Here is a 25412-nt window from a genome sequence, read left to right on the forward strand (position 1 = left end):
GGCTTTCAATGACCACAGGTACTGGCATTGTGTGTTCTCAGGGCAGAGGTTTTCACTATCAACCAACAGCAAGAAGGGTCTGGAAAGTCCTGCACAGATAAGTGCTAAGCCGACGATGGATGGCTGTAGCTAGTGCCAATATCTAGTGTTCAAATCATTGTATGAGTAGGTGATTGATAATAGCTAATGCAATAATCTTTCTATAAATCAGTTAATCTGTTAACTTAAGTGTACTTATCGTCATATTTTCTGCCACAGTTGGTGTAATAATTTCCATCTATATTTTCACTTCCCCCAGAGCTCTTTGACTTGAATTAAAAAGATATCTTCTTCTGTCAGATAACAGACCATATTTTTCCTCTCTGCTATATAAAATATCTATGTAGTAAAATGCTCAAAATCATTGATTTCTCTCCTGGGCAGGCTGATCATATCAGTTCACCGCAGATTCCTCAGGCAGCTCTCAGCCTTCCTTTTAATGTTGCTTCATATTGAGCTCATCACATGCTGCCCTCTGGTGGATGAGAATATAAAACACAGCATGTAGCTGCTGAATAGACTGATGGGACCATCATTAAAATTACATATTTTACTAAGAGCAGAATTATTTTATATTTTTTCTTCTTTAGGAGCCGCTGCCTTTCAATTGGCATAGTTTTACTATTGTTGTGTAAACAATAGTAAAACTATGCCAATTGTTGTTGTGTTATTATTATTATTATTATTATTATTATTATTATTAATAATAATAATAATAATAATAATCAATTACTTTTTCAATTTGTTTCTTATTTTTCTCCCCTCTTATTAATATAAAAAATCCAAGTGATGCAGCACCACTGATCTTTTTCTGGGTGAGTGTGACTGTCCTTGGTCAGTTTTCAGGAATAAGTGGATAAGACAAGCCAAGCCAAATCAAATTAAGTTAATATATCTTTATTTCATTTCATATCTTATGCATTTTCACTCAAAAAGCATGAAGACAGAAAAGGATACAGAAAATGGGGCATGGATATAAATATACAAAGAGAGGCAAAATCTTTACAATCAGTAACATTACATAAAGGCTTAAGCTTACCGTATGGGCATGGGCCACAGCACTTTGGATTACTAAAATAACATTCACCAAAAGCCACATTGGACACAAGCTACATGATAGTTAACAACTAACTTCATGCAACTGCCCGAACGTTCAAGCTGTGACTTTCCTTGATTCACAAACAATAGAAAAGTTTGATTCATGAGCATTATCTTCCCTCCCCATTTGGCAATGTCAAATATACAAAACACAGTCCTGGTTGTTTCCCAGAACTTGTGTGTATCATTTCACCTGTTGTGCAAATATGGAAACCCCAAAAAGGAAAGTGTAACTCATGTCTATACAGTCTCACTGTAAATTACAAGACAGGTACCATGCCACAGATCGAAGAACTCTGACTGATCCATTAAAAAGAGAAGAACAGTAGTACAGTCAAGATAACAGAATAGGCCACATTGGTCTGAACTGAAACTGGTCAACTATGCAACTTCAGCTATCCAATTACAATTCAAACCCCATCTAAAATCAACACTTTAAGAATCTACATTAACAAATATTACAAATCAATTAAAATTGGCACTAATTCCAATAAATTATATACTGAACGTGCAGATTACCAAGAGTTTCTGGGAAGCCCTCAGAAGTCAGGATGCTAGTGCAATAATATAATAATATATTAATAACATTGATTTCAACATAAAATAATAAATAACAAATTAGACTACAAATTTAAAGAAAACGCATAAAGAGAGGAAATGAGAAGCAAAACACAGCCAACAATCAGCAGAAACAATATGCAACAATCTTCAGTGGTGAATATTAACGAAACTCACGCACGCGTGTACACAGACACACACACGATGTGCCAGCCAATATATGCGCATGCGGCATAAGCACTTAGTATGGGATCTGATTTTGGTAATACTGGATCATGTCGTAGGTTCTACTCCTGTAAGGCAGAAAAGAGCAGTTGAATAATTTGAACATCGCTTTCAGAAATGTAACAAAAGTGAACAGGAGTAATCCAATATACGAAGTATACTAACCTGTTGCTGAGGAAGCAGTTTTGGATGACTTTGATGATGAAGGAAGCTGCATCTTTTTCACTCAAACCAGGGTTGAATCGTTGCCTAAATTAGGCAAAGGAGATTATGAGCAGAATATGACAGTGAAACTGTTCATATTCAGACTACCACAGTCATCTGGACACGTCAACATGTCTGACTTACTTCAGCAGTTTGATTGTCTGTCCTCTGAAACAGGGAAGACCAGTGTCCAGCATGAGGGTGACTAAAGAGACCACTCCATCCATGTAAGGCCTGATTCAACAGATAAACTTGTCTTAATATCACGTTAGCCACCTATGATGTGTGGTGAATGATTTTTATAGCAGTTCTGCATAGGTTACCTAACTGCCAGGTATCCCCTCACACACATCTCCATGAACCACTTGAAGGGCGTCGCCTCCATTTTGCCCCCCATGATCATCACCATCTCATCCGTTAGCTTAATATCTGGCTCCCAGCCGAGGTTCCCCCCAGGAGAACTTTCGAACATGAATCCAAAGTCTGGAAGCACACGAACACAAAATCCTAGGATTGATTTGTGTGTATTTTTGTGATTTATGTCTGGAATCCATACAAATACAATCACTCAAAAGGACATCAGGAGCTCTCCTGTTAAGATCTTTCCTCACAAGTCATTAGTGCGTGCTGGCAAAGACTGCACTTAGAAGAATGGCTTTAGATGCAAAGGGTTAAAATCTCATTACTTATTGAATTTATTTTGAAATTGTCCATTATTTAAAGTTTAGTATACTTGAGAAATGTCTTTGGCAATCATTACAAATGATCTCCACATCTGTGTTCTCTTTTCAGATATTTGAGTGTATCACCTTCCTTCCCAACATACTGGACAATTTGTCTGATTTGATTTGGATGAATTAAACACACCAATGAATCAATGAATTCAGAAAGCAACCCACAAAATACTTGCCAATGTGGATGAGGTGGCCTTGGCTATCCAGCATGATGTTGCCATTGTGTCTGTCTTTAATCTGCAGCAGGAAGAGCAGCAAGCTGTAAGCTGCCATACTTCGGATGAAGTTGTACCGGGCCTGAAAAGAGACAAACAGAGACATATGGAATACTTTTATGACTATCTGATCACTGAGGTTGTGAGATGTGGCATTTACCTTCTGGAAAGCTAGTGTGGACTCATCTCCATACTGGTTCCGGAAATAGTCGTACATGCCAAAGTCTGTCTGTCGGCCCAGCTGATCTCGAGACTTGCAGTCTGGGATGCATTCAATCACGCCGCACTGTGATGGAAGCATGAGTGGTTTTATTATTGGGGAAAGTTTGACTTGTTCCTGTAAGGATGTAAAGGGGATATATACTTACTCCAGGAGCTGTGGCCACCACTCTGTAAGGAAACACATAGAGGTCCAGGCCCACCAGCTGGAAGATGTTTTTAAAAAGGCTGATAATTTGCAGAGCCAGCATGTCCTGTAATCATAAATGATTAAATGGTGAGTGAAGCTCATTCTAGCTAAACTGATAAGGTTAGGCCAAAAGGGAGATATTTGGAAACTAAGGTGAGACAGCAGTGCAGAAAGGAAGATGTGTGCCGTATGAAATGGAGACCTGTCGGCAGTCGTCTCCCACTTTAAAGATGGCTGCCTGCCAACAGATTCTCTTGGCCTCTTCTTCATTCTTGGCTTCATCCATAGAATTTGAGCGACTCTGCAGACCTGAAGGGGAGATGTCATGATACGCTGTTTGTCTTTTTACAATCTGAGAAGTATAAAATCTATGGTAGTTTCCTTTAATGGTGACTATACCTTCTTTTTCCAGCTCACTGACCCCACACCTCTTAACTTTGAATTTAGCCAGGTAGGGAGCTTTGGCAGCACTAAATGTGAGATAGAATTGGTTAAGTGACGCTTCCACATATTTAACAGCTTACACTTTTACACCTGCTGCTTCAGAGGCCCACCTCTGCATGGGGGTCCCAGATTTGTAGTCTATATCCAAAACTATGGCCTCGGGGTTACTGGGAAGATAACAGCCAGGTTGGACTTTGATTTGTGACATGGCTTCCAGGCAGGCCCTCTTTCTCTCCTCCCCTTTGGGAAAAGGTCTAATGAAGAAAAACAAAAACAATATGAACGCACAGTTTCTTCAGATCTATGACAGACTTCACAGAGAATAGCATGCATGGGTATCTCACTGAATGACTCCAGACCACAAGTGACAAGCAGGCTCTATCCACACAGGTAACTTGTTGGGCTCGATGGTAATTGAAAGGCCAAGGGACAGTAGAATTCTTTTCCCCCGACATTTTACAATTAAGGCTATAATAAGGGCAGAGGGGAGTTCTGTAAGCCTTCGGTGACAAAAGAGTCTCAAGGCGAGCTGGCAATAATGCGAGCTGTCAGAAAACTGTTCATCAGCTGCAGACTGCACACTGTGGCGGACAGGTAGTCCGTGGCACTGGGAGCATACGTAATGTCTTCCACACCACTGCATAATCAGAGAGACAGTACAGCAGACAATGGCCAAACAAATGATCAACAAAGGGATGGTGGGAGCAGATTAAGTTGGCACAAGGCAGGGAAAGAACAAAACATGAAGGCTCAGGGGAAGAGTTGTTATCACTACATAAACACCTCAAAGGTTATCTAGAGAGTAGTGTTATTCACCAAGAAGAAAAGTTTGTGGTGCTACTTCGAGAGCATTGCCAAAGTTCAATGTGCTAGAGTTTGGTCAACTTATTATTGTATTATCTAGTACCTTAAAGGAGATTGACAATACTTAGTGAAAATTAAGAAATAATGAAAAGAAGATCACCATCAATAAAGATGCTGAGTTTGTATGCAACTTTCAAGCCATACATTGAACTGAACCTATTTATACTTTGATAGTAGGAAATGTGTAATATCTACAGTGTTCATATATTATACATGGACGGAGCAGACTGCAGTTAAAAACACTCAACAGAATGATTCCTAAGAAATAAATATCATGTTCATACTTGATAATGGCTGACACGTTGGTGATCTTGTTGAAGAAGTCAAACTCTCGCTGGTAGAAGTCTTTGGCATGGCCAGACAGAGAGCTGGTGATCTCCTCCACCATCTGTTCCAACAGCTCGCCAATGTCAGCTTCAGGAAAACAGGATGAGCGTGTTTTACATTTGGGTTCATGTGTGTACACTGCTGCCTGCATGTGTGTGAAGGAGGTACTGAATGAGAGAAATCTTACGATCTTTTTGGTTTCCTTCCTCATCCAGGAATATGTTTGTCTTCATGTTCCAGATGAACTGGTGAGCCAGCAGCTGAGATTTCTGAGCAGCCCAAAGGATGTACTCTCTCACATAACCCATCTACACCAGAGCGCAGAGGGAAACAAGGAAGTGGCAGTATTGTATTAATTTTAAAAAAATCTTGAGCTATATGAGCTTTAAATGAAGATGCAGGAAAAAAAAATCTGATATCTTACCTTGTCGTAACGGAGTGCTTGGACGATTTGAGGAATGTAAAACAAGATGGCATCCTAGAATCATTGGAAAATATATTTTACCAGCACGAAACTTTGTACTGTACTAACTTTGTACTTTCTGTACTGTACTGTACAGTACTGTCTGAGATATTTTAAACTATTATGGTTAGAACATTAGACAAGACCTGAACACAGTACAATCATAAGCTACACCTTTCAGTTCTGATTGTGATTTACAGTGTATTTTACTGGAGAAAAAAAAAATGGCATCCATGTGTGAATATTTGTGCGTACAGGCGGAAAGGAGCGAAGCACTTTGACCCCATACTGGGCTGTGAGGGGGTGAGGGGGGTACATGGAAGAGAAGTAGGACAGGCCAGTTGGGGGATCTGCTGGGGCCCAGCACAGGATATGACTTAGCTCTGGAGAGTCAGCATCAATTGTATGCCATGTTACCAGGAACTGAATGCAAAAAAAAAAAAGAGAGAGAATGAATAAAGAAATTGTTAACTCGGTGCTCAGATAGTTTGTAGTCTTTGCACAGACTGTATCAAATATTGATACAGTCTTCAAATATTACATAAATTGTAACAAGAATCTGATTCTGGGTCATGCCCTCAAGCCTCAAGTCTCCAGGGGAAACTTATTAGTTACTAAAGTGACTGGAATAAACAACTGTGTGATTTCAAGGGTGACTATCTGATAAATAATGGAGGTCTTTGGGGAAGGCTGTGTTCTCCCTCCCAAAGCTTCCTCTTAAGGCAAGTACTTAGCTCATTAAGAGTTCAGTCAGGTAGAAGTAAAGAAAAATAACTAGAGGAAACCGGGTAATGACGTCAATATCTCTCAAATGGCAAAACAAAGTTACTTCACAGCAAAACATAAAGTAGCACAAACTTTTTTCCTTATATAATCAGTATATAATCAGTATATATATATATATCAGTTAAACAACTGTCAAGTTTCAAATTAAAAAAAAATCCCAAAAGTTTACCAACTCCCTGCCTTTTTAGATACAAGTACAAGATAATACATAATTGTAGTTACACATGACTGTAACAGCTGGGTGGCTTCATTGTGCTTGTTAATTTTCTATTCTTCTGAGCGGAATAGACCTTCACTCATAATTTAAGTTGTTGGTATGTAGCGGCCTCACCTTGACTGCTTCAGGAACATCACACACAGCAGCTGGATCCATTCGGACCAGACGAGTCACTTCAGAGACAATGGCCTCTGTGTTTTTAAACCTGAGAACAAGTTTTAATGTGCAATGAATAATTTCATGAGCATGCATAAAATGTTTCACAGGTCCACATTATTTTGAGTTACAGACCTGTCTGTGTAGCAGCCATTTGTCTATAAATATACTGCACTATGCTGAGATGGAGTAAAAGAGTAGTATATAGTATATGTTGAAGTTAATTTTCATTCAGGTAGAAATAGTAACCGTTTACATGCAGTAACTGTATGCCATCTATGACATCCTGGTGTTTCAGCGCCATTCGGTTACTTCTGACAGCAGCGGATTTTATCTTAACTTCATTTTTGGCTTTTTTGAGATACTACTATTAAAGTAAGCCACATTTGTCACACTACATTTGTTACACTGTTGGGTTTGACATGGCATATATGTAATCCATATTGTTTCACAGTGTACCTAGCAGGCAGCTGCAGGGCAAGATAAGGTGCAATGCTCCAGGACAGGTTGACATTATCTTTCCACTGTTTCTCAGTCAAACTGATGTATTTGGACCTCCAGTTTGCAATGCTAGTCTCCACTGACTGCTCAGTAGCAATAGCAAGCTCCTGAGTGGATAACGGGTTGTACCATATTGTCAGACGCTCAATCTCGCTGGCCTACAAAAAGAAAATATGGACAATGGTTTGAGTTGGACACTTTTTTTTTTTCAGTACTATGCTAGGAGTGACATTGTGAGAATTAGATTTGATTGTCAAGCATTAACTTACTAACAGCTACTATGTGGAGAAACTGAGCACAACAGACACTGGCTAAATCAACTCCATCAAAACACACTGAAGCAAAAGCATTATAGCAGCCTTACTCTGTGTTTATGGTATTTCTCCAATGCCACATATTTGTGAACATAAATAAACGGTGAGAAAAGTTACATACCAGTAAAGCCAGTAGTAGAGTCCTGCGTTTCATGTAGTATTTGTGCAACTGAGAGCCTCTGTTGCTCTTTTTAGACAGTCCTAAAAGAGGACAAAAGTAATATTCACATAAGTAACACATCATGACAGGAACTTTATGTTAATGAAGACGAATTTCTCACTTAAGAAGCACAAGGTTCATATTCCCTCAAACTGTATTCACAGTATATGAGCACAGCACGGTTGACATGCTCTGTACGTGTATGTGTTTTGACCTGATTTCTTGGATATGGTGGACATCCCAGAGGAAAGAGGGTAGGTGTTGATCCATCCCTGAGCCACCTGCTGCCTCTGGCCCACCGCTGCATCAAGACTGCTCCGGCTATCCGTCACTGCTACTACAGAAAGGCTGTTCACAGACATGTCTTGGGGATCTGTACAAAGAAAAACATATATTTAACTAGCTATTTAAATGTAATGAAAGTATTTAGACTTTTAAAAGAAACAAATTAGGTATTTTCGCCATAATTTTGACCCTGGGCATTCTGTGCAAACAAAAGGTAAGGTGGTCTAAAATGATTGATGAAATTCAGATGTGGTGTAAATTTCTTGGATATCTTATTAAGTTGCTGATTTATTGAATGATTTTTAATAGTTTCATTGCTATACCTGGGGGAACCAGCTGGTTGGCAGCCAGGTACTTCTTGTCAGACTGCAGGCTGGCATAGAACTTGATCATTATACTGATGTCTTCCCTCAGCTTCTTATCTGTCTGAGTGGGAAATTTAGGAGCAACACTACAGAAAGACAGAGACAACAAAGAAATTAGTGGACAGAGTGATGGCTTAAAAATCACACTGAAACAAAAATATAATTTTTGTCATCAAAAACCATTTGCAGTTTTTCTACCTGAAATAGTCGAAAGCCGTGGAATAGATTTTCTCTCGCAGCACATTTCTGATGGTGGCATTCGTAACAACGTCAGCATGCAGAAGAGTTAGACCCAGAGTCAGCAGTCTGAAATAAACCAAAGTGGTGAAATAAAATTCAATATTATTTATGGCCATTTATTAAATTGATGACTCTTGTAATATTGAGACACGGCACCGGAATCTTGGTCCAATGGCAGCAACGTGTCGATTCAGGCTGCTTTTTGGTCCTCCGACACCAAGAGACATAGATCTCTGCAAAATGGTGGTGAAAATTTCCACTTGGTCAGCACTGCTGTACTTGGCTATCTCAAACCGCTGCACCAGAAACTGGAGGGAGAAGAAAAAAATTAAGAGGTGATCGTTTCCCATGTTTATACCTTGAAGATAATTAGTTCAACACAGTTCCCTTCACTGTAGTGTCACAGCACAACAACCAAGAAGGTCGGTGAACATGTGCTGTAATTGTGCTTTTACTATAGACAGAACAAGAAATCAGAGCAGGAATTTATGTTTCAGTGCCACTAACCTCGATCCAGAGAAAGTGTGGGATAACATTGGGTTCACAGGGAGCAGGCTGACTCTCCTCTGAGACAGCCAGAGGTCCAGTTTCTACTTTAGCCTCCGAAAACAAACCCATTTTCAGCTCAACTGTCATCTGCCAAGCTCCTGCCATCTCTCGCATGAACTAGGCAGACAAGAGAAGGCAGGCAAAGTATATGTTGGAACAATATTCATATTGATTTACTTGACTGGTCATACGGTTTTAAGAAAAGTAAAGAATATCCATACTGGCACTTCCACTCCATTGTGTGCAGCCAGAAGCCATTCCCAGCAGGCAATAGCAGTTTCCATCCCATGTTCTGTAAACATCTTCAGAGGAGACCAACACAGATGGTGCAGGAGCTGAGGATTGCAATCTGATAGACAAAAAATGTACCTTGATTGAATTGTTTAAAATAACAAAAATAATAATAATTAAATTATGAGGCAGAGCTGCTCACTTTTGGTAGTTATAAGGAGGGCAGCCATCTTGAACATGGTCTGTGTGAAGGCCTCTGAATCTTTTCTGTCCAGAGCCCGGGTCATCTGATGTATCATCAGCTTGTTGAGGTCTGACTGACTGTGAGTCTCCTCTGAAAACTGGATCATACCAGCCACCTAGACAGCACAGAAACAGATTGGCATGACTCAGACTGTATACAGAATGTCTTGGGGTGTAATATCATCTTAATATTTACAACACTGACAGACCTCTCCTGTGTAGCGGTTGCGCAGGTTTAGTGAGGCCATGAAGTTGGAGTAGTCTTTCTTCACACATGCTGGTCTCTCTGTCAGCTGGGTGGTCTGATTATAAAAAAAAATAAATAAATAAAAAAAAACAGAGTTTGAGAGGCACTTAATCTCACCCAGTAACAGGCTGGAAACGTAAGACGTGTAGTTGTACTTTAACACAGCTGGACATAGTGGAAAGTATCATGACTGACTCCTGGCTCTGCATTTAGTATTCAGACCAACCTGAGGGAAAGCAGCCTATGGTTGGCCACATGACGGGGGACAGCACCAGCATAACCAGTTAGCCAAGTAGGCAACCAGCCAAGCAACCCACCCGTCCATTGCAGGTATGTAACCAGGTAACCAGCAAATCCACAAGCCAAGCAACCAGGTTGGTGTTTCGGTGCAGTTTAATAAAGACAAAATACAACAAATGAAGCAAATGAAAAGACATATATAGCAGAATGCAAGCCAATGAACATATAAAAATACATGGAAAGCAAAACAATGTTACACACTACTAAGCATGCGCACATGGACATACAGTTAAAACATATAAGTGCACAAAGGATATAAGACACCTCTGGTCAGTGGTAACAGAACAACAAAGACCTTGACAAAGCAGCTTAACAGCATTTGTTATGCTGAAATGGAATTAATGTTGGACAAATGTTTATATGCATCAAATCAACAGAGCAGATGGAGTCACTGGTAGGTAAACAATGTAATTTTAAAGTTTGCTTTTGTTCCAATTAGAGGAAGTGAAAAAAAGTGCTTCATGCTTCATGATATTTAGAGTAGGTGATGTGATATTTGTCTCATCCTGAAACAGGGGAAAATTTTAACTTTATGAGTCAGTTGCAGAGGTGATGTGAAAAGGTTTGTGTGCCTGCATGTGTATCTGTGACTCACGCCTAGTGTTGTACTCTGTCTGTTGTAGCCTGCAAAGTGCAGTATGCTCTCTGTGGCCATGGCAAGGCCGGTGTGTTGAGAGAGTCCCGACACCCAGTTCTGATGCTTGTTCAGGTACTCCTACATAAATATGAGAGAAAAGAGTTCATAGGAAAATGAGGAGAAACAGAGCAAAAGAGATGGCAAATACCGTCTTTAGAAACAGTCAAATAAAATCGAAATGTTTTCTCTGATGAAAATACATGGCTTCGATTAAATTTGTGTCAATCCTCTATTAAATTAGAGGAATAGGAACTTACCTGAAGGTGGGACTTTGTGACTGAAGGGGCCCATTTCATTGCCTCCTTCAGGATCTCACCACAGCGAGCAGCAAAGTCCTTCACTATACTCTGAAAGGAATTACGGGTACAACAGCATTGAATGAAGTAGAGAAGCGTTGGTGGATATTAAATGAAATACATTCGTAAGGAAAATGGTCAACTCAGCAAGGCAAACCAGAGAGTGATCACAGCTGTTTACAACCAATGCTGTGCTGCCTCTTAGTGGACAAACTCTAAGCTCACCTCTCGGGCCTCATATGTGTCAGGAACAGTGATCCTGTAGGGGGTGTCTGGGATGTCATAGTACGGCTGATCCTTGTGAATGTCCTAAATACATAGACACAATTTGTTGCTGTTGAAGCTCATAACTCTATTCCTCCACCATAAAACACGTGTTTATGAAGGTTCCAACTAAGAGCTGAACCAGAGGAGAATATTCAAAATTATTTCATTTGCTACCTTTTGATGTTCATGTTCATTGTAAGTATTCACATATACAACTTGGTACCACACACTCTCCCTTTCCTGATACTTACAGCACTCAGTGACAGAGAGAGTGTCTGCAAAATGTCCAACATGGTCTTCAACACCCGACCACTCCAAAGCAGATGGGGGAATCTGGTTGAGAGACAAAGACATAAAAATATATCTGTAAAGTGATGAAAAAAGTGGAATAATCAAACAATGTAACAGAAGGATTTCCACTCACGTCTCAGCCAAACCAGAAAGATATTTGTCTGCCACTCTGCGGATCCTCTTGTGCGTGTGATTAAAGTTGACCAGCAAGAATTGGGCATGTCGCTCCAATTCCTCTTCGTGCTCTTTGATCTTTGGCTACAAACAGAAGAAATACAGTTAATTAAGAACAAAATCTGTGATCAGTAAATTATCCAGCTCTATAGACATTGGAATTACTCAAAATTTTAAGAGATACCATGCTGCCTACCTTGTCAGCCATCATCTGGAGAAAGACATCAAATACCTTATCACCAACACAAATAATGCACTGCATCATGCCTGTGTAGGTAAAATTGCATTAAAGAAAACAAGTTACAAAACTTGTAACGTACAGTAACGTACACTTGTAACGTAATGAAAAGTACAGCAAACAATATGAAGCATAAATCCCTCACCAGATTTATCTTTCTGGATGGCTTTGTCTTCAAAGTATCGAAACATGACCTGGAACCTGTCGGGGTCATTGGATCGCAGCATCCTAAAAATAAGCAAAAGGTATACAATATATTACAAAGCTGCAACATTGGACCTCACTCTACTAGAGGATAGATTCTCCCCAAGTCTATCTAAAAACGTTCTAAATGCAGGAGAAAATTTCCACATTATCTCCTAGTTTGAGTAAGCCAAATCAACTGAGTATTATCATAATTTACAGAATTGATTTAACTCAGACCACTAAATAGTCAAAAAAAAAAAAAAAGGGTTAGAAAAAGTCTTAATGATCTGATAATTGTCTTGACAGATTACCAAGATTACCTCATGTATTCAAGTCTGTAGACTGAGAGTAGATACGTGGACATGGCAAAGTCTAGCTTGTTAATGAGGGCAGCTCCTTCAGGAGAGGGGTCGAGGAGATTGCTGATGGTTGCCCGCAGCTCACTCAACTCAGCCTGAAGGAGAGAAAGTGATAATGTAAATATTAAGTCTGGCTCTGCTGTTTTGAAACGTCTATTCACGTCATTAATGCTAGAAAAACCATTTAGATTTTGAACACTGTACCGGTGTCACTGTGTCATTTTTTAGAGCTGAGTTGTATTGCAATTCAGAACGAAGAGGTTCTCCACTGGGGAAGGTTAGAAGAGGCGACTTGGTAGCAATCTCACACACACCTTCATACCACTCCTCTGGCCAAAGCCCTGAAAGAATGAAAGATATCCAAAAATAAAGCAGTACTGACTGTGGGTATGATGGTATCCTAATATCTACGGTTGTTCACACAATGAAAGGCGATGTATATGATTGATAATTAATACAAATGATAGGAATAAATCCCAACATCTATATTTATCTTATTAAATATATTTTTTCCAAATAGATTAAATATTCCTTAATCGACATGATTACTTTCAGGCACATGAAGAGATTATTACAGTCTTCTTTTTAACCGGGCAAAGAAACCTGAGAAAAAGGTCCATGACCTATAAATGAAGTCAGTGGGCAGATAGATGGTAAAGATGTGCAGAACTTTTCACTTAAAACTATTCTTGCTCACCTGATCCTTCTACAGCAAAACCCATGACCACAGAGTACAACCAGAAGTCCCTGAACAGCTTCTGCAGGCGGGGCTTGGCCTCTTTGATTGGGGGAAGTCGCCTGGTCAACTGTGAGTATGAAAAAGCAGCACAAGAAAAGGATGAAAATGTAACACAGTTCAGGCTGCATGATATAAAAGTTCACATTCAGTTAAACTAATCCTAAAGATAAGTTCAAATGGAAACTCCTTCAGACACAAAGCCAAAATCTTTTTAGGCATTCACCAGACTAATAAAACAAAAACACACATAACAGCAGACAACTGCAACTCATACCAAGGCACCACCCCAGTGATAAGCTAATTACATTTAAATAACCTTAAAAACCGAATTGTGAAGAGTTGAAGAATTTAGTCAATCACAGCACTTTTTGGTCTGTTTGATCTGGTCTATTTGTTCAGGAGGAGCCCACATCAAAGTTCAGGTTTCTATTCAATTCTTTGCTCTTAGCCCTGAAAACAGACAGAGCAAAGCACTTCCCACCAGCACACAGAGACGGTAAGACATCTCACTATGATTTATATTTAGGCAACTTCATGTAAAAGACTTTTATATGTTTAGCCTGCGAATACTTCATTTTATTTACTACAAATTTTGGAAACATATTTTCATCAAATCTACTTTTTGCCAATCAGACCACTAATGAAGCTACATTTTATGTTCATATGTTTTATGTTTATGTATCTTCAGTCTTCACAATGAAGGTCATCGCCATCATCTCTGTGGTCTGTATGTTAGTCAGTCCATCCCTGGGTGGAATCAAAGACCTCAGCTCTCACTTCAGTGACCCTGAACCGGACCCTAGAGGCTTTGAAGGGGAGGAGACAGGGACTGTAGACGCCATTCCACTGGAGTTCCACAAAGAAAACACTGTCACTAATGACCTCATTTTTGATGATTTCGAGGATGAAGATTACATTGATTTTGATAAGATTCTGGCTGCAGGCAGTGATGATTACATGTAAGTTTGAATTGGTTTTATGTTTGGTAGATTACAGCACATGTGCAAAACATGTGAGAGATTAATGCAAAATTGGTTTTAAAATGTACCCACCTACTAATGCAGTTAGTAGTATCATTAATTGTGTTAGAATGAATAATGAATTCAAGATGGTTTCCAGTGAAGGGGATGAGATAGATGAGATTGCCACACCAGCCCCAGACATCGATATCTTCGCCGAACCCTCTGACCCAAAGATTCGTCGTGCGAGACTTCTCCGGCTGTTCCAAGGTCGGTCTCGCCTTCAACGCCTCAACATCGTCAATGCCCATTTTGGTTTTAACCTCTACCGAAGTCTTCGTAATGATGTCAACCAGAGTGACAACATCCTACTGGCACCTGCTGGGATCTCCATTGCTATGGGGATGATGTCTTTAGGGGCAGGACTAGGAACCCATGACCAGATCTACAAAGCTCTGGGATTTGCAGAGTTTGTCAATGCCAGCCACCACTATGACAACCAAACAGTGCACAAGCTCTTCAGGAAGCTGACACACAGGCTCTTCAGGAGGAACTTTGGTTACACACTGCGCTCCGTAAATGATGTCTACGTTAAGAGGGATGTCACAGTGAAAGACACTTTCCGCACAGAGACAAAGGCTTATTATTTTGCAGAGCCACAGTCAGTGGACTTCAGTGACCCTGCCTTTCTAGCCAAGGCCAATCGTCGTATCCAAAAGCTGACCAAAGGACTGATCAGGGAACCACTCAAGAGTGTAGACCCAAATATGGTTCTGATGCTGCTCAATTACCTGTACTTCAAAGGTGGGTGAAAATGAAGATACACCGTTCCACTGACTTTCAAATTATACATGTGAATTGAATGTTGCAGAGATGAGGAGCGTAAAATTTCTGCACAATTGTCCGTTTTAGCAATTTGAATAACAAAGTAAACATATGACTCATTAACCTTACACGATTGACAAACAGGTACATGGGAACAGAAATTCCCCAAAGAAATGACTCACTATCGCAACTTCAGGATCAACGAAAAGACAAATGTACGTGTGCCAATGATGAGCAACAAGGGGAACTATCTGGCTGCTGCGGACCACGAACTAGAGTGTGACATCCTCCAGGTGGGGGGCATCAGACTGATTAGGAAATTTAAGAGTAGAAAACTTTTCAAGCGAGAATCTATAAACAAGTCAAGTCAATTGAGCATCGTTATAATGAATTGTTATCACTTAATTTTAGCTCCCATACACAGGAAACATCAGCATGCTCATTGCTTTGCCTAGGAAGATCACTGGCATGAGGACATTGGAGCAGGAGCTCTCCCCCACTGTTGTCAACAAGTGGCTCAAAAACATGACAAACAGGTGTGCATGTACATGTCCTGTAAATAGTAACAAGACAAACTTTTTCAACTTTAAGTGGTTTTGATTAAAATGCCAAAAATGCTTAGACTTAATAGCCATTTAAGATCAATGTAATGAGAAAATTCTTCTATGCCACTCATCAGGACACGTGAGGTTGTGTTACCTCGCTTTAAACTGGAACAAAACTACGACTTGATTGCAAATTTGAAGGAAATGGGCCTCATTGACTTGTTCCAGGAGAGCGGAGATTTTTCTGGAATGACCTCTGAGAAGGTTGCCATGAACTGGGTGAGTAAGACAAAATCACCAATGAAACAAAGGAAAAAAAAAGCCAACTAATCTTAAACCCAGATTTTAAAACCAAAGGAAAGTCTCTGGATCATTCAGTCACCTGGAGACTTTTCATTATTCTTCCGAACTGTTTCAAAATGTCCTCTGAACTCCCTTTGCAGCTCAAGCACCAAGGAACCATCACAGTGAATGAAGAGGGGACAGAAGCTGCTGCTCTGACCCAGGTGGGCTTCATGCCCCTCTCCTCCCAGATCCGCTTCACAGTGGATCATCCCTTCCTCTTTCTGATTTACGAGCACCGCACAGATTGCCTTGTGTTCATGGGCCGGGTGGTTAATCCCTCACAGAGCTAAACAGATGACTAAACTGTCAAACTGTCAGAACATCAAACTAAGTATTAATGACACTCAGAAATAGTGATTATTACGGGGTTGCTGTTTTTAAATAGTTAATATTTCAATTGGTGCAAGCAATGAATCTATATATGTACTTATTCTCTTACTGAACATTTGTCATTTTGTTCAGTTTGTCTAACTGACTCAACAAAAGCTTGTTATCTCTCTGTTAATGTTTTATCATTTGGAATGATGACTGTGTGGAAGGATGTGTTCAAAAACAAGACATTACATAACTGTCAGTACCCCCATGCTTTTGTGTATTAATTACATAAAGACCCTAAATGAATAAAGAGAAAAAAGGAGATAGTAAAATAATACATAAAGCCATTGTGCAATAAACAAGAAGGTATGGGAACACTTAAACTCATGACTCATTACATTATTATTTCCATTCTTAAAAAAAAATTGGTTCTTAATGAAGAAAATCACAACTAAGCAATTTCATAAAGATACTAAATAAACCAACTTTCACTACTATTTCAATACAAAGAAAAATACAATTTAATTCTTGTCCATTTTTGATGGACAATTAATACTATTGATTATTTATTCATATATACATTCATATATATTCATATTATACTATGTATTCCTAATTAGAATGAGCATTTATTACCTAGAACAAATTGAACCAGTGAACTGATGTCACAGATATTTGTACTGCAGCTGAAAGGGTAAATATTTGTTCATGGAGTTAAAAGCTAACTTACAGCTGTAACAACTCATCAACTCCTGTAGATCATTTAACTGCTCTGTGTGGGTATTTTAACACATTCTTGGAGAAAATTACTAAGAATTGTCTAAAGTGGAAACAGTTTGAACAGACATCACATGGAGCACTCACCACAGCAATCACTGGGATAAGGACTCCAAGATTTCCAGCACTACTTGATGCCTACAGGAGATCAAAAGCCATCACAAATTTATTAACATGGCTGTTCTCAGTTTCTTGTTGCATTTAATTATTTGTGTGTGTGTGTAATTATGTACCTTCAGTGCTGGCCCCTTGTCAGAGGCCCTCTCGCTGGCTCTCTTTCCCTCAAGGCCCAGTTGGACAAACAGTTCCAAAAGGTTCACCATCAGTTCATCCACCAGCTGCTCCCCCTGCAGGTTGGCTGCGATGTTGGCCAGAGCATTTATCACTGCCAGAGAACAGTGCCTTGGAAGGAAAAGCAACATTTCCTTGTAGAGATAAATATACAAAAGACCAACAACGAGTAACTACTGCAGATGTTTTTTAGATATTACAGAACAGGCCAATGTAACACAAACCAGAGAGAAGCACTTTAGTGTTATAATTTACCACCACTGACTGCTGAAGTGAACAAAAAGCAACACTTATTAATGTTCACCCTGTTATAATTTTTTATTTTAAGCCATAGCATTCCCTTGGTGCAAATGGTAGGTCAAGTCAGGGCACGATCAGATTCTGACCTGTAGCCATGATCTCTGTAGTCCTTAGTAGCTGAATAGACCACTGAACTGGCCTTCACGCTGATCTGCTGGAACAGGTTCCACACCTCCTGATAGATGTATTGCTACAGGTAAAGCAGACAGGAGGTAAGACAGTGCAGCCACAAATAGGTGAAATTCAAGATGAGATGAACTTTATGTCGGAAAAAAAAAGAAAAAAGGGGGGGGGTTACATGAGGAAATATGCAAGAACCATATCAGAATTGAGGAAGGTATTTTGTAAGTGATCTGTATCTGCCATTTGAGGTCAGATCCTTTTCCAGTGTTCTGGTAATTGTACCATGTCAAACCCACCCACTGTGTATAAAACTGAATACTATTAAAGCCCTGCACAGTGGGCAAGTAAACAGCAGCCAATGGGTTTACTGTAATTGCAGCATGTCAGTCCCACTGGGATTGGAAAAAGGGTCAATCTGCTCCTATTTACATAACTATAATTACTAGGTTACAGTTGTGAATAATGCCCTGGCAGTTATTTATTTCCCTTAGATCCCTTCTTAACTCTCAATATGAAAAGATACAAACAAGATGTTTTATATATGTCCCATCATAGCCATTATGTACTTACATTTCCTGTAATCACCATGCAGCCAAGCTGGTCGATGATGAGTACATCCAGCTGTGATGGAGGCTGGCAGAACTTTTGTTGCAGGATTTGTAGGATGTGCTCCATGACTTTAGGAGTGTCTCTTAGAGCCACAGCAATGTGGCCCAGTGCTCGAATGGTGTGATCTGGGATTAGATGGGCCTCCCTGACAGAACAAAAAGGTATATTTTTAGAGTAGCTACACATAAATTTCAAGGACCTCGCAGTGATTGCAAAACACAAAGCCCCTGACCCCCACCTAAACTAGAAATGGTGCTTACTTGTCATTTTCTTGTGAAATGTAAAGACGATTAGACAGACTAGCCATAAAGGCCTCCACTATCACATTATCCATGGTCAGACCAGCTTTCAGACATCTGAGAGATAAGAAACACACAAAGCCGAAAATAGTTTCAATTCAAAGACATATTCATGTCTAATCCCAACTGTGCCAGGGGTTTGTCTCTGACCTGCAGATGTTGTCAATGGAAATGTCTCTGAGCTGCTCATACATGGACGGCTGGTCTTTCCTGCTTGACAGGACATTGTGGGTGGACTGAGAATGTTCATTAGTCACATTTATCCTAATTTCACCTGTGCCTTAAAAACAAGAGACAGCACACAGATGGAATAATCAGCACAAAGAACTTAAAATCAGAATCATAATTAGAAATACTTCATATATCACTCTCGGGAAATTCTGTATAAATGAGCATTTCATAAGCTATGACAATACAAAATATTTATAATAAAACAGGTTAACGTTAAAAAAAAAAAAAAATAAAAAAAATAAAAACATCTATGAAAACAGCACACTGAAGCACAGAAACAGCAGAACCCTGAATTTATTTTCCAGTTGTCTGTCTGCAGCTGCTCATCAATAAACGCTCTGTTAAGATCAATGATAGATGAGAGCTGGATGTGGCATGACAATGTTATTGATGCATCATGAGTCACAGCACTCCCATCCCGTTATCAAAATCCTTTTCAATGTACAACCTTCCAGCTAATCCAGCTAATATTAATGATATTTTGTAAATTCTTTCAAATTTCAATGAGAATTATTATTTTAAATAACTGCACAAATATCAACTTTGACTTAATCAACATTTTTAGCAATTCTACAGTCTAACTCTTCTTCCACTCTTTTCCTTGATCAAATTACAAGAACTGCTGCTGAGATCAGGATTCAACAGGGTCAACAGTATGAAAGGCCAAACCCTTAATGGGCCGCAATGTACTCCAGAACAAAATCAGGCAACACAGATAAAAATGGTAGTGATAAACATGGAAGCATAAACATGGAAGATTTATTTAAATCCCTCAGTCTGTGAGGGATTTAAATAAAGCAGTTTATGCATACCTGTGCTGTACTGGCTGTGATACTTATAGAGTTTTATGAGAACTGGGGAAGGAACCACCAGGAAATCCCTGAGAGAGGTTGTGGCTGAGTGAGCAACTACTGGAAACCTCTCACACAGTCGGCCCAGGCCCTAAGAAGCAGAAGAAAATTATTAGAGACTAATACCCAATCTATTTGAGAAAATACTTGCTATACAGGATTTCATAAGCTTCAAAACCCAGAGATCTCACCTACTCTCAACCCAGGATTTAATACTTTTCACCTTTCACTAACATTTTCACCATTTCAACACCCTTCTACCATTTCATGTTATACCTGTAGGCAACAGATGAGCAGCGGCATATGAGCAATGATGACTTTACTAGAGGTTTTCGACTGCAGCTTCTCTGACAGCTTTGTGCACAAATTCTCTGCACCTGAGGAAAAAAGCAACAGGAACAATAAGTGAGACAATCAGTACGGATGAGCACATCCAGTATCCCCCTGATTACAACATGGTAAAACACTGCTCTGCTCTTTCCACTATAACTGATTACCTTGTTCGTCTTTGACAGCCCATACCATGAGATCCACACATGCAGCATTGGCTTGGCAACGAAGCTTGAGGGGGCTCTGTTCGCCTGTCAAGCCCGCCGTATCACGAAGGACCCGCTGCAGCTCTGATTGACTGCTGCTAAATTGCTCCAGTACAAAGTCATGCACTTCCCGTACAAAAGACGACTGCAGGGCTTAGAAACATGATGAGAGCATGAAAATGTGACAAAGTAAAAAATAACCACAAGATGTTGTGGCTTTAATACATTCTAAATAAGTCATTTACTATGCCTTACCTTTCATGTAGTATAGTGTGTCCCGGAGCATTTTAAACACACACACATAGAGAGGGTCACTGAAGGTTTTGTAATAGAGGTTGATTCCAGGATTAGCCTTCACAAACAAAATAGAAAAACCACAGACATCATTGTGTTGATAACGGTGTAAATTTTGCTTTGAATTAACCTTGAAAATTTTTTGTGCATGCAGTGATTATATAGTATAGTTACCGCTATCACTTCTGTCATAGTGGCGTTCAGAGTTTTCAAAAATGAGTCGGAAACAAACAGTTTCACCTGTAAGTCGACAATATACACAACTGTTGATACAGACGCATTACACACATATAAGTTGGGAAATAATGAAAATAGTAGATAAGCAACTGGGTGGGCAAACGTACCATGCTGAGGAGCTGTCGGAGCAGTTCGACAGGCACCTCAACCTCATTTTCTCCAGCTCCCACAAAGAGAGGAGACACTGAAAAACTGGAGCTGACTGTAGAGAAATAGTAATCCGGGTCCACTGCACTGCTGTCTGGGAGGTAGGCACCTTAAGATGAAAGGTACCATGAGAAACAGGTGACAAGTGGAGCATGTATACCTGGCTCCTTCAGGCTGCCATGGGTAGAAAAAGAATAATGGTTTGGTGTTGCACTATATCTCAGTATTGAGATTACTGTCAACAGTCAAATTAATGTCTCTGTTATGGATGTCTTTGTCTGACTATTGATCATCTGTGCAGAAAGCTGACTCTAAGGATAACATTTAATGTTGTTGTGCTGAAATGTGCTCTTGTGTTCAACTGAAAGCGAACTGGAAATTTATCACTTAGTAAGACATATCTACATTTTGCCATCAAGAGCAATCTAACTGCACTGCTGTCTCTCTGAACTGACTCCAAGCATTAAAAACCAGATACAAGTTCCATTAAATAGAGTGAGCTCTATATGTGTTACCAAGCAACAAAAGCTTAATCTAAATTAGTATACCTTTATTATTTGCATGAATGCATTATTACAGCATGTGGGATGTGTCTGTAGTATATAAATCATGGAGCGTTTAGCATGTATACAGGAACAGATAAAAAAGAAAAAAAGGAGCTGATAAGCTCGGAAGAAGTAAGGGAATCCAGATTTACATGACAATTTTTTTAAGCAAACTGTGTTTGTTGCATTTTACCTTCAAAGTAGTGTGGGCCAGGGGTTGTAGGAGAGCAAGGTGAGTGGCCTCCTGGGTCTGAAAACACCTATGAGACAGCACATTGCAGAACATTTCTCTAGAGTTGACCAAACATAACCCCACTAACCCTAACCCTGCTCCGTATGGCTTTTTAGTGAAATTAATGCATACCAGAATATTATACCTCTGCAATTTCCTCCAACTGCCCTAACCCTAACCTTGTCCCAAACAATATGCAAGCTCAACTTCAGCATACACACACCTGTGCAGAGGAATCCGTGTTGGTCCCAGTGCGTCTGCGCAGAGTGTCACTCTGGCATGCTGTGAGCAGTGAGGATGGCAGGATGGAACGAAAGTCATTGAAGGATCTCCGCCGCACTCCCTCTGTTTCCTCAGTCACACAGCGAGCCTGGGGTGAATCTTTGGGGAACAACTTGGACAGCAAGGCTTCATCTGTGTTGCTGTAGCGGCCAAAAGCTCGAGTGATGCCCAACAGGCTGGGGACAATGTATCTGCACAGGTAGACTAGAGATGAGAGAGAATGAGCTTTTTCATTTTTGAAGGATTAATGACAGGGACTGTTAGGGATACCATTTTGTATAACTGTGTATATACCTTTGTCATGATTATCAGGTGCTTGGCACATCTCCTGCAAAGCCTGCATGACCTCCATTATAGCGTTCAACATCTGGAGAGGAATTAGTAGAAAAATAACCTAGCAATTAACTCAAATACATCCTGACCAAAGAATCATATATATCACTACCACTTCTTAAGCTGACCTCTTGTCGGGAGCCTGGGTCCCTCTGTGCCACATCTGCCAAAAGAGTCACTAGACAGAAGCTGAAATTTTCTGCAACTGGGAGAAATTCTGAAGAGCAAAAAAGATAAAAACATAATTACATACATTTAATGTAGTTGTATAGCAAATACCAGTAAGCATCCAATGAAAATTAGAGAAAATTTTTTTAAAAACATTCATAATGCTCCTCACAAGTTGATGATACAATCAAATAACAATTTACAGATAAATGGAAAATAAATAAGAATAATAAACATATCCTAGTGCACTGTCACAGCAAGTAAATGGAGGCAGTTGCAAAATAAAATCCCCAACAATAAGAGGATTGTTCTTACCCTTTCCTTTCTTTCCCAAGTTCTCTTCGATCCATTGGACCCGTGGTAGCCCTCTCAATAGGCTCAGCAAGTAGGGAACAAGTACGTCTTTGTGCTGCCAGCGTAAAGCAAATAATTACACACCACAAACCACAGCACTTGCATTTGACTAACAAGGACTGATAAGATCAAAAATATGAGGTACTGCTAGTTCAAACACAGGCAAATTCAAGTAAAATATATCAGTTTAACATTGGTCTTAGCATAATCAGATAGCAGGGAAACATTCCAGACTGTGTCTCAGTGTAATAAGGTTAGAGGATTATATGGCAGATGCCTGCCTAATCACCATTTTAATCAGATTATGAGAATTAAGAGAATAAGATTATCACAGTAATGTGTTCTGTGAGAGACACTGCCGTGATACTACTGACCAGCACCCACCTGTAGGCCAGACTCCACCAAGAACACAGCCAGTGCAATAACAGCATCTCTGCGGCGCACATCTAGAGTAAATACACCACGGACTTCCAGTGGACACATGCATTGCAGCTTCTGGACCTGAAAGAGAGGGGGAAAAAAAAAACTTGAGAATGAACCTATGACAGATATCAGACACTCCAATACTTATATTGGGTATTGCGGAGTTACACTTATAAAGCAGCTAAATTATTGCTGGAGAGTTTCGGTTATGTTAAACTCACAGTAGGAAGATAAACATGGAAGATCACCAGCGTGCATCCCTTATGAAGACTGGTCAACATACTTAATGCACTTTTTTTTTTTTTTTTGTAGTTTCACTCTTTGTTATTTAGTCATTTTACTTAACCTGTCTCTTTCTATTCTGGGGTTAAAGCTATGTTAGATTTAATGTGGGAATCATATGCAGCACAATCATCTTGTGATGGTCATTCCTAAAAAAAAAAAACAAAACAAACGAAAAACACGAAATTGGCCAAAAAACCATAAACATGACATAAAGTGCAAGGGACGCTGGCGACTGCCTCAATATCTTTATATTTTTCCACACACGTTTTAATTGTGTGTGTATATACATATTAACGCTTGAATCTCATTGTATTAGTCATAGAAACGTGTTTGCTTTCCACCCGATGGTCCCTGCAACAGGTTAGTACCTGTCATACCAAACTCCATTGTGAGTCCACTGTGAACCCTCCATCTCTCCTGCTCGTCACTTCGTAAACCTGTTTGTCTGCAGTGCCGATCAAGTCTGAGCACTCCGCCTGTCTGCTGCAGTAACAGGCAGCACAAACAGCGACGCCACTTTCCCATCGCTGCCCTCCTCCTCCTCCTCCTCCTCCTCCTCCTCCTCCTCATGGAGCCAACACCGGAGAAGACCCAGCTGCGGACACCTCTCAGCTGTGAGCTCGGCTGTCTTGTCGGAGAGCCAAACGAGCCGTCGCTTGTGCGGAAGCGCGGCTGAACAAACGATAACTGTTGCTTCGCGTCCGGCTAATTAACACAACGACGGTTCTTCACTCACCTTTTCGACCGGCGCAGGCCGGTGGGCGGCCAAGGAGCGGGCCAGAGACAGGACTGTGTTGAAATAAAAGCCCCTCGTACCGCCTCCCATTACTGACATGTTGAGCCCGACATCAAACCAGAGAAATACGGCGGAGGGGAAACAGCCGAGCAGCTGGCGCTGGCACAGCCGCAGTACGGCAACACAGCAGGGACAAACAGGACGAGCGCGGGCTGTGATAAGAGCGGCTCGGTGTTTATTAAACTGTTTATTAAAAGTCAAAAAGACATCGACTTCTAGTTTTTTTTTTTTTTTTTTTTTTTATATTTCAGATGTTTTTCGTAAATTTTCCTAAACCAAGAAGAATATGAGAAACAATTCACTTTTACATGACAACATTATTACTATTATCGATGACCAAACATATTTAATTGATTTTTTTTTTGTCTACCACAAAATTGTTTATGCCTTCCATTTTAGGGGCTGCATTGGTAAAAGACCAATACTGCATTAGCAATAAATTTATAATTTTCCCTTTATCTTTGTGTTTTTCTCAGTAGCAAACATGGAAGCTAATGTGCAGATTAATTTTAATTGATAACATATTGAAGCCCATGTACAGTGGGAATATTTCCCACACACCGTGTTTAGTATCATTTCCATTAAATGTCACATCCACAAATCTAAATTAGGAATAATAGGTCGAACAATGGTATTGTTGAACTAAAGCAGCCTGTTACCCTCTGTGTGAAACAAAATTATTATAAGATAAAACATTAAAGATACAAATCCATTGTATCTCATCAATTCAGTGATCGAACAGTGGCTCAGCAAACTTTTTTTATTTTGTTGTATCTCCTTGTAAATGCATTACCATGATAAACGTGATTGAAACACTTACTTTTATTTTAAAATTTTCTATTTAATTATACTTTAACAAAAGAATAATTAGTCAAGCCAAAAAGCCCATAAAGTAAGGAGATATTTCTGAGTGAATATCAATGGGCAAATTAAATTAACCGATTTTAGT

The 25412-nt window shown here is 39.8% G+C and overlaps 2 protein-coding genes across 3 annotated transcripts; one reads left to right on the forward strand and one right to left on the reverse strand.

Moving 5' to 3' along the window:
• Positions 1–915: 915 nt before the first annotated feature.
• On the reverse strand, positions 916–24571 carry pi4kab (phosphatidylinositol 4-kinase, catalytic, alpha b). 2 transcript variants are annotated; one of them, XM_029510090.1, is made up of 55 exons: positions 24404–24571; positions 23344–23460; positions 22921–23014; positions 22566–22654; positions 22399–22471; positions 22046–22308; positions 21784–21850; positions 21006–21154; positions 20836–20901; positions 20623–20719; positions 20329–20520; positions 20108–20208; positions 19793–19922; positions 18900–19029; positions 18711–18806; positions 18412–18595; positions 17805–17908; positions 17361–17529; positions 17215–17265; positions 13320–13428; positions 12827–12963; positions 12584–12717; positions 12223–12305; positions 12036–12106; positions 11799–11923; positions 11626–11707; positions 11333–11416; positions 11069–11158; positions 10770–10889; positions 10101–10115; positions 9837–9929; positions 9587–9743; positions 9375–9502; positions 9112–9270; positions 8761–8912; positions 8563–8670; positions 8323–8450; positions 7929–8087; positions 7676–7755; positions 7199–7398; positions 6698–6788; positions 5836–6003; positions 5542–5595; positions 5305–5425; positions 5075–5204; positions 4037–4180; positions 3882–3952; positions 3685–3791; positions 3442–3546; positions 3234–3359; positions 3035–3155; positions 2448–2607; positions 2269–2358; positions 2086–2169; positions 916–1988 (listed from the first exon to the last, which is right to left on the reverse strand). In XM_029510090.1, exons 1-55 carry the CDS (start codon positions 24500–24502, stop codon positions 1937–1939), a joined length of 6309 nt encoding a protein of 2102 aa, XP_029365950.1. In that variant the 5' UTR covers positions 24503–24571; the 3' UTR covers positions 916–1936. The 2 variants fall into 2 exon arrangements, with proteins under 2 accessions (XP_029365950.1, XP_029365951.1); XM_029510091.1 differs by lacking the exon at positions 10101–10115.
• Positions 14058–16325, forward strand: serpind1 (serpin peptidase inhibitor, clade D (heparin cofactor), member 1). Its single transcript, XM_029510092.1, has 6 exons — positions 14058–14320; positions 14481–15124; positions 15290–15438; positions 15557–15681; positions 15825–15969; positions 16134–16325. The coding sequence occupies exons 1-6, from the start codon at positions 14058–14060 to the stop codon at positions 16323–16325; spliced, it is 1518 nt and encodes a 505-aa protein (XP_029365952.1).
• Positions 24572–25412: the final 841 nt, after the last annotated feature.

Source organism: Echeneis naucrates, chromosome 9, assembly GCF_900963305.1.
Source record: "Echeneis naucrates chromosome 9, fEcheNa1.1, whole genome shotgun sequence".
Classification (NCBI taxonomy): Eukaryota; Metazoa; Chordata; class Actinopteri; order Carangiformes; family Echeneidae; genus Echeneis; species Echeneis naucrates.

Bases quoted from the DNA above. Each gene is read 5' to 3' on its own strand.
- serpind1 (XM_029510092.1), top strand. From the start codon at position 14,058: ATGAAGGTCATCGCCATCATCTCTGTGGTCTGTATGTTAGTCAGTCCA. The intron at 15,125-15,289 runs GTGGGTGAAAAT...ATTGACAAACAG, and splicing joins CAATTACCTGTACTTCAAAG to GTACATGGGAACAGAAATTC. The intron at 15,970-16,133 runs GTGAGTAAGACA...CTCCCTTTGCAG, and splicing joins AGAAGGTTGCCATGAACTGG to CTCAAGCACCAAGGAACCAT.
- pi4kab (XM_029510090.1), bottom strand. From the start codon at position 24,502: ATGTCAGTAATGGGAGGCGGTACGAGGGGCTTTTATTTCAACACAGTC. The intron at 11,159-11,332 runs GTGAGCTTAGAG...AATTCCTTTCAG, and splicing joins ACACATATGAGGCCCGAGAG to AGTATAGTGAAGGACTTTGC. The intron at 6,789-7,198 runs GTACACTGTGAA...ACTTGTTCTCAG, and splicing joins GCCCTGCAGCTGCCTGCTAG to GTTTAAAAACACAGAGGCCA.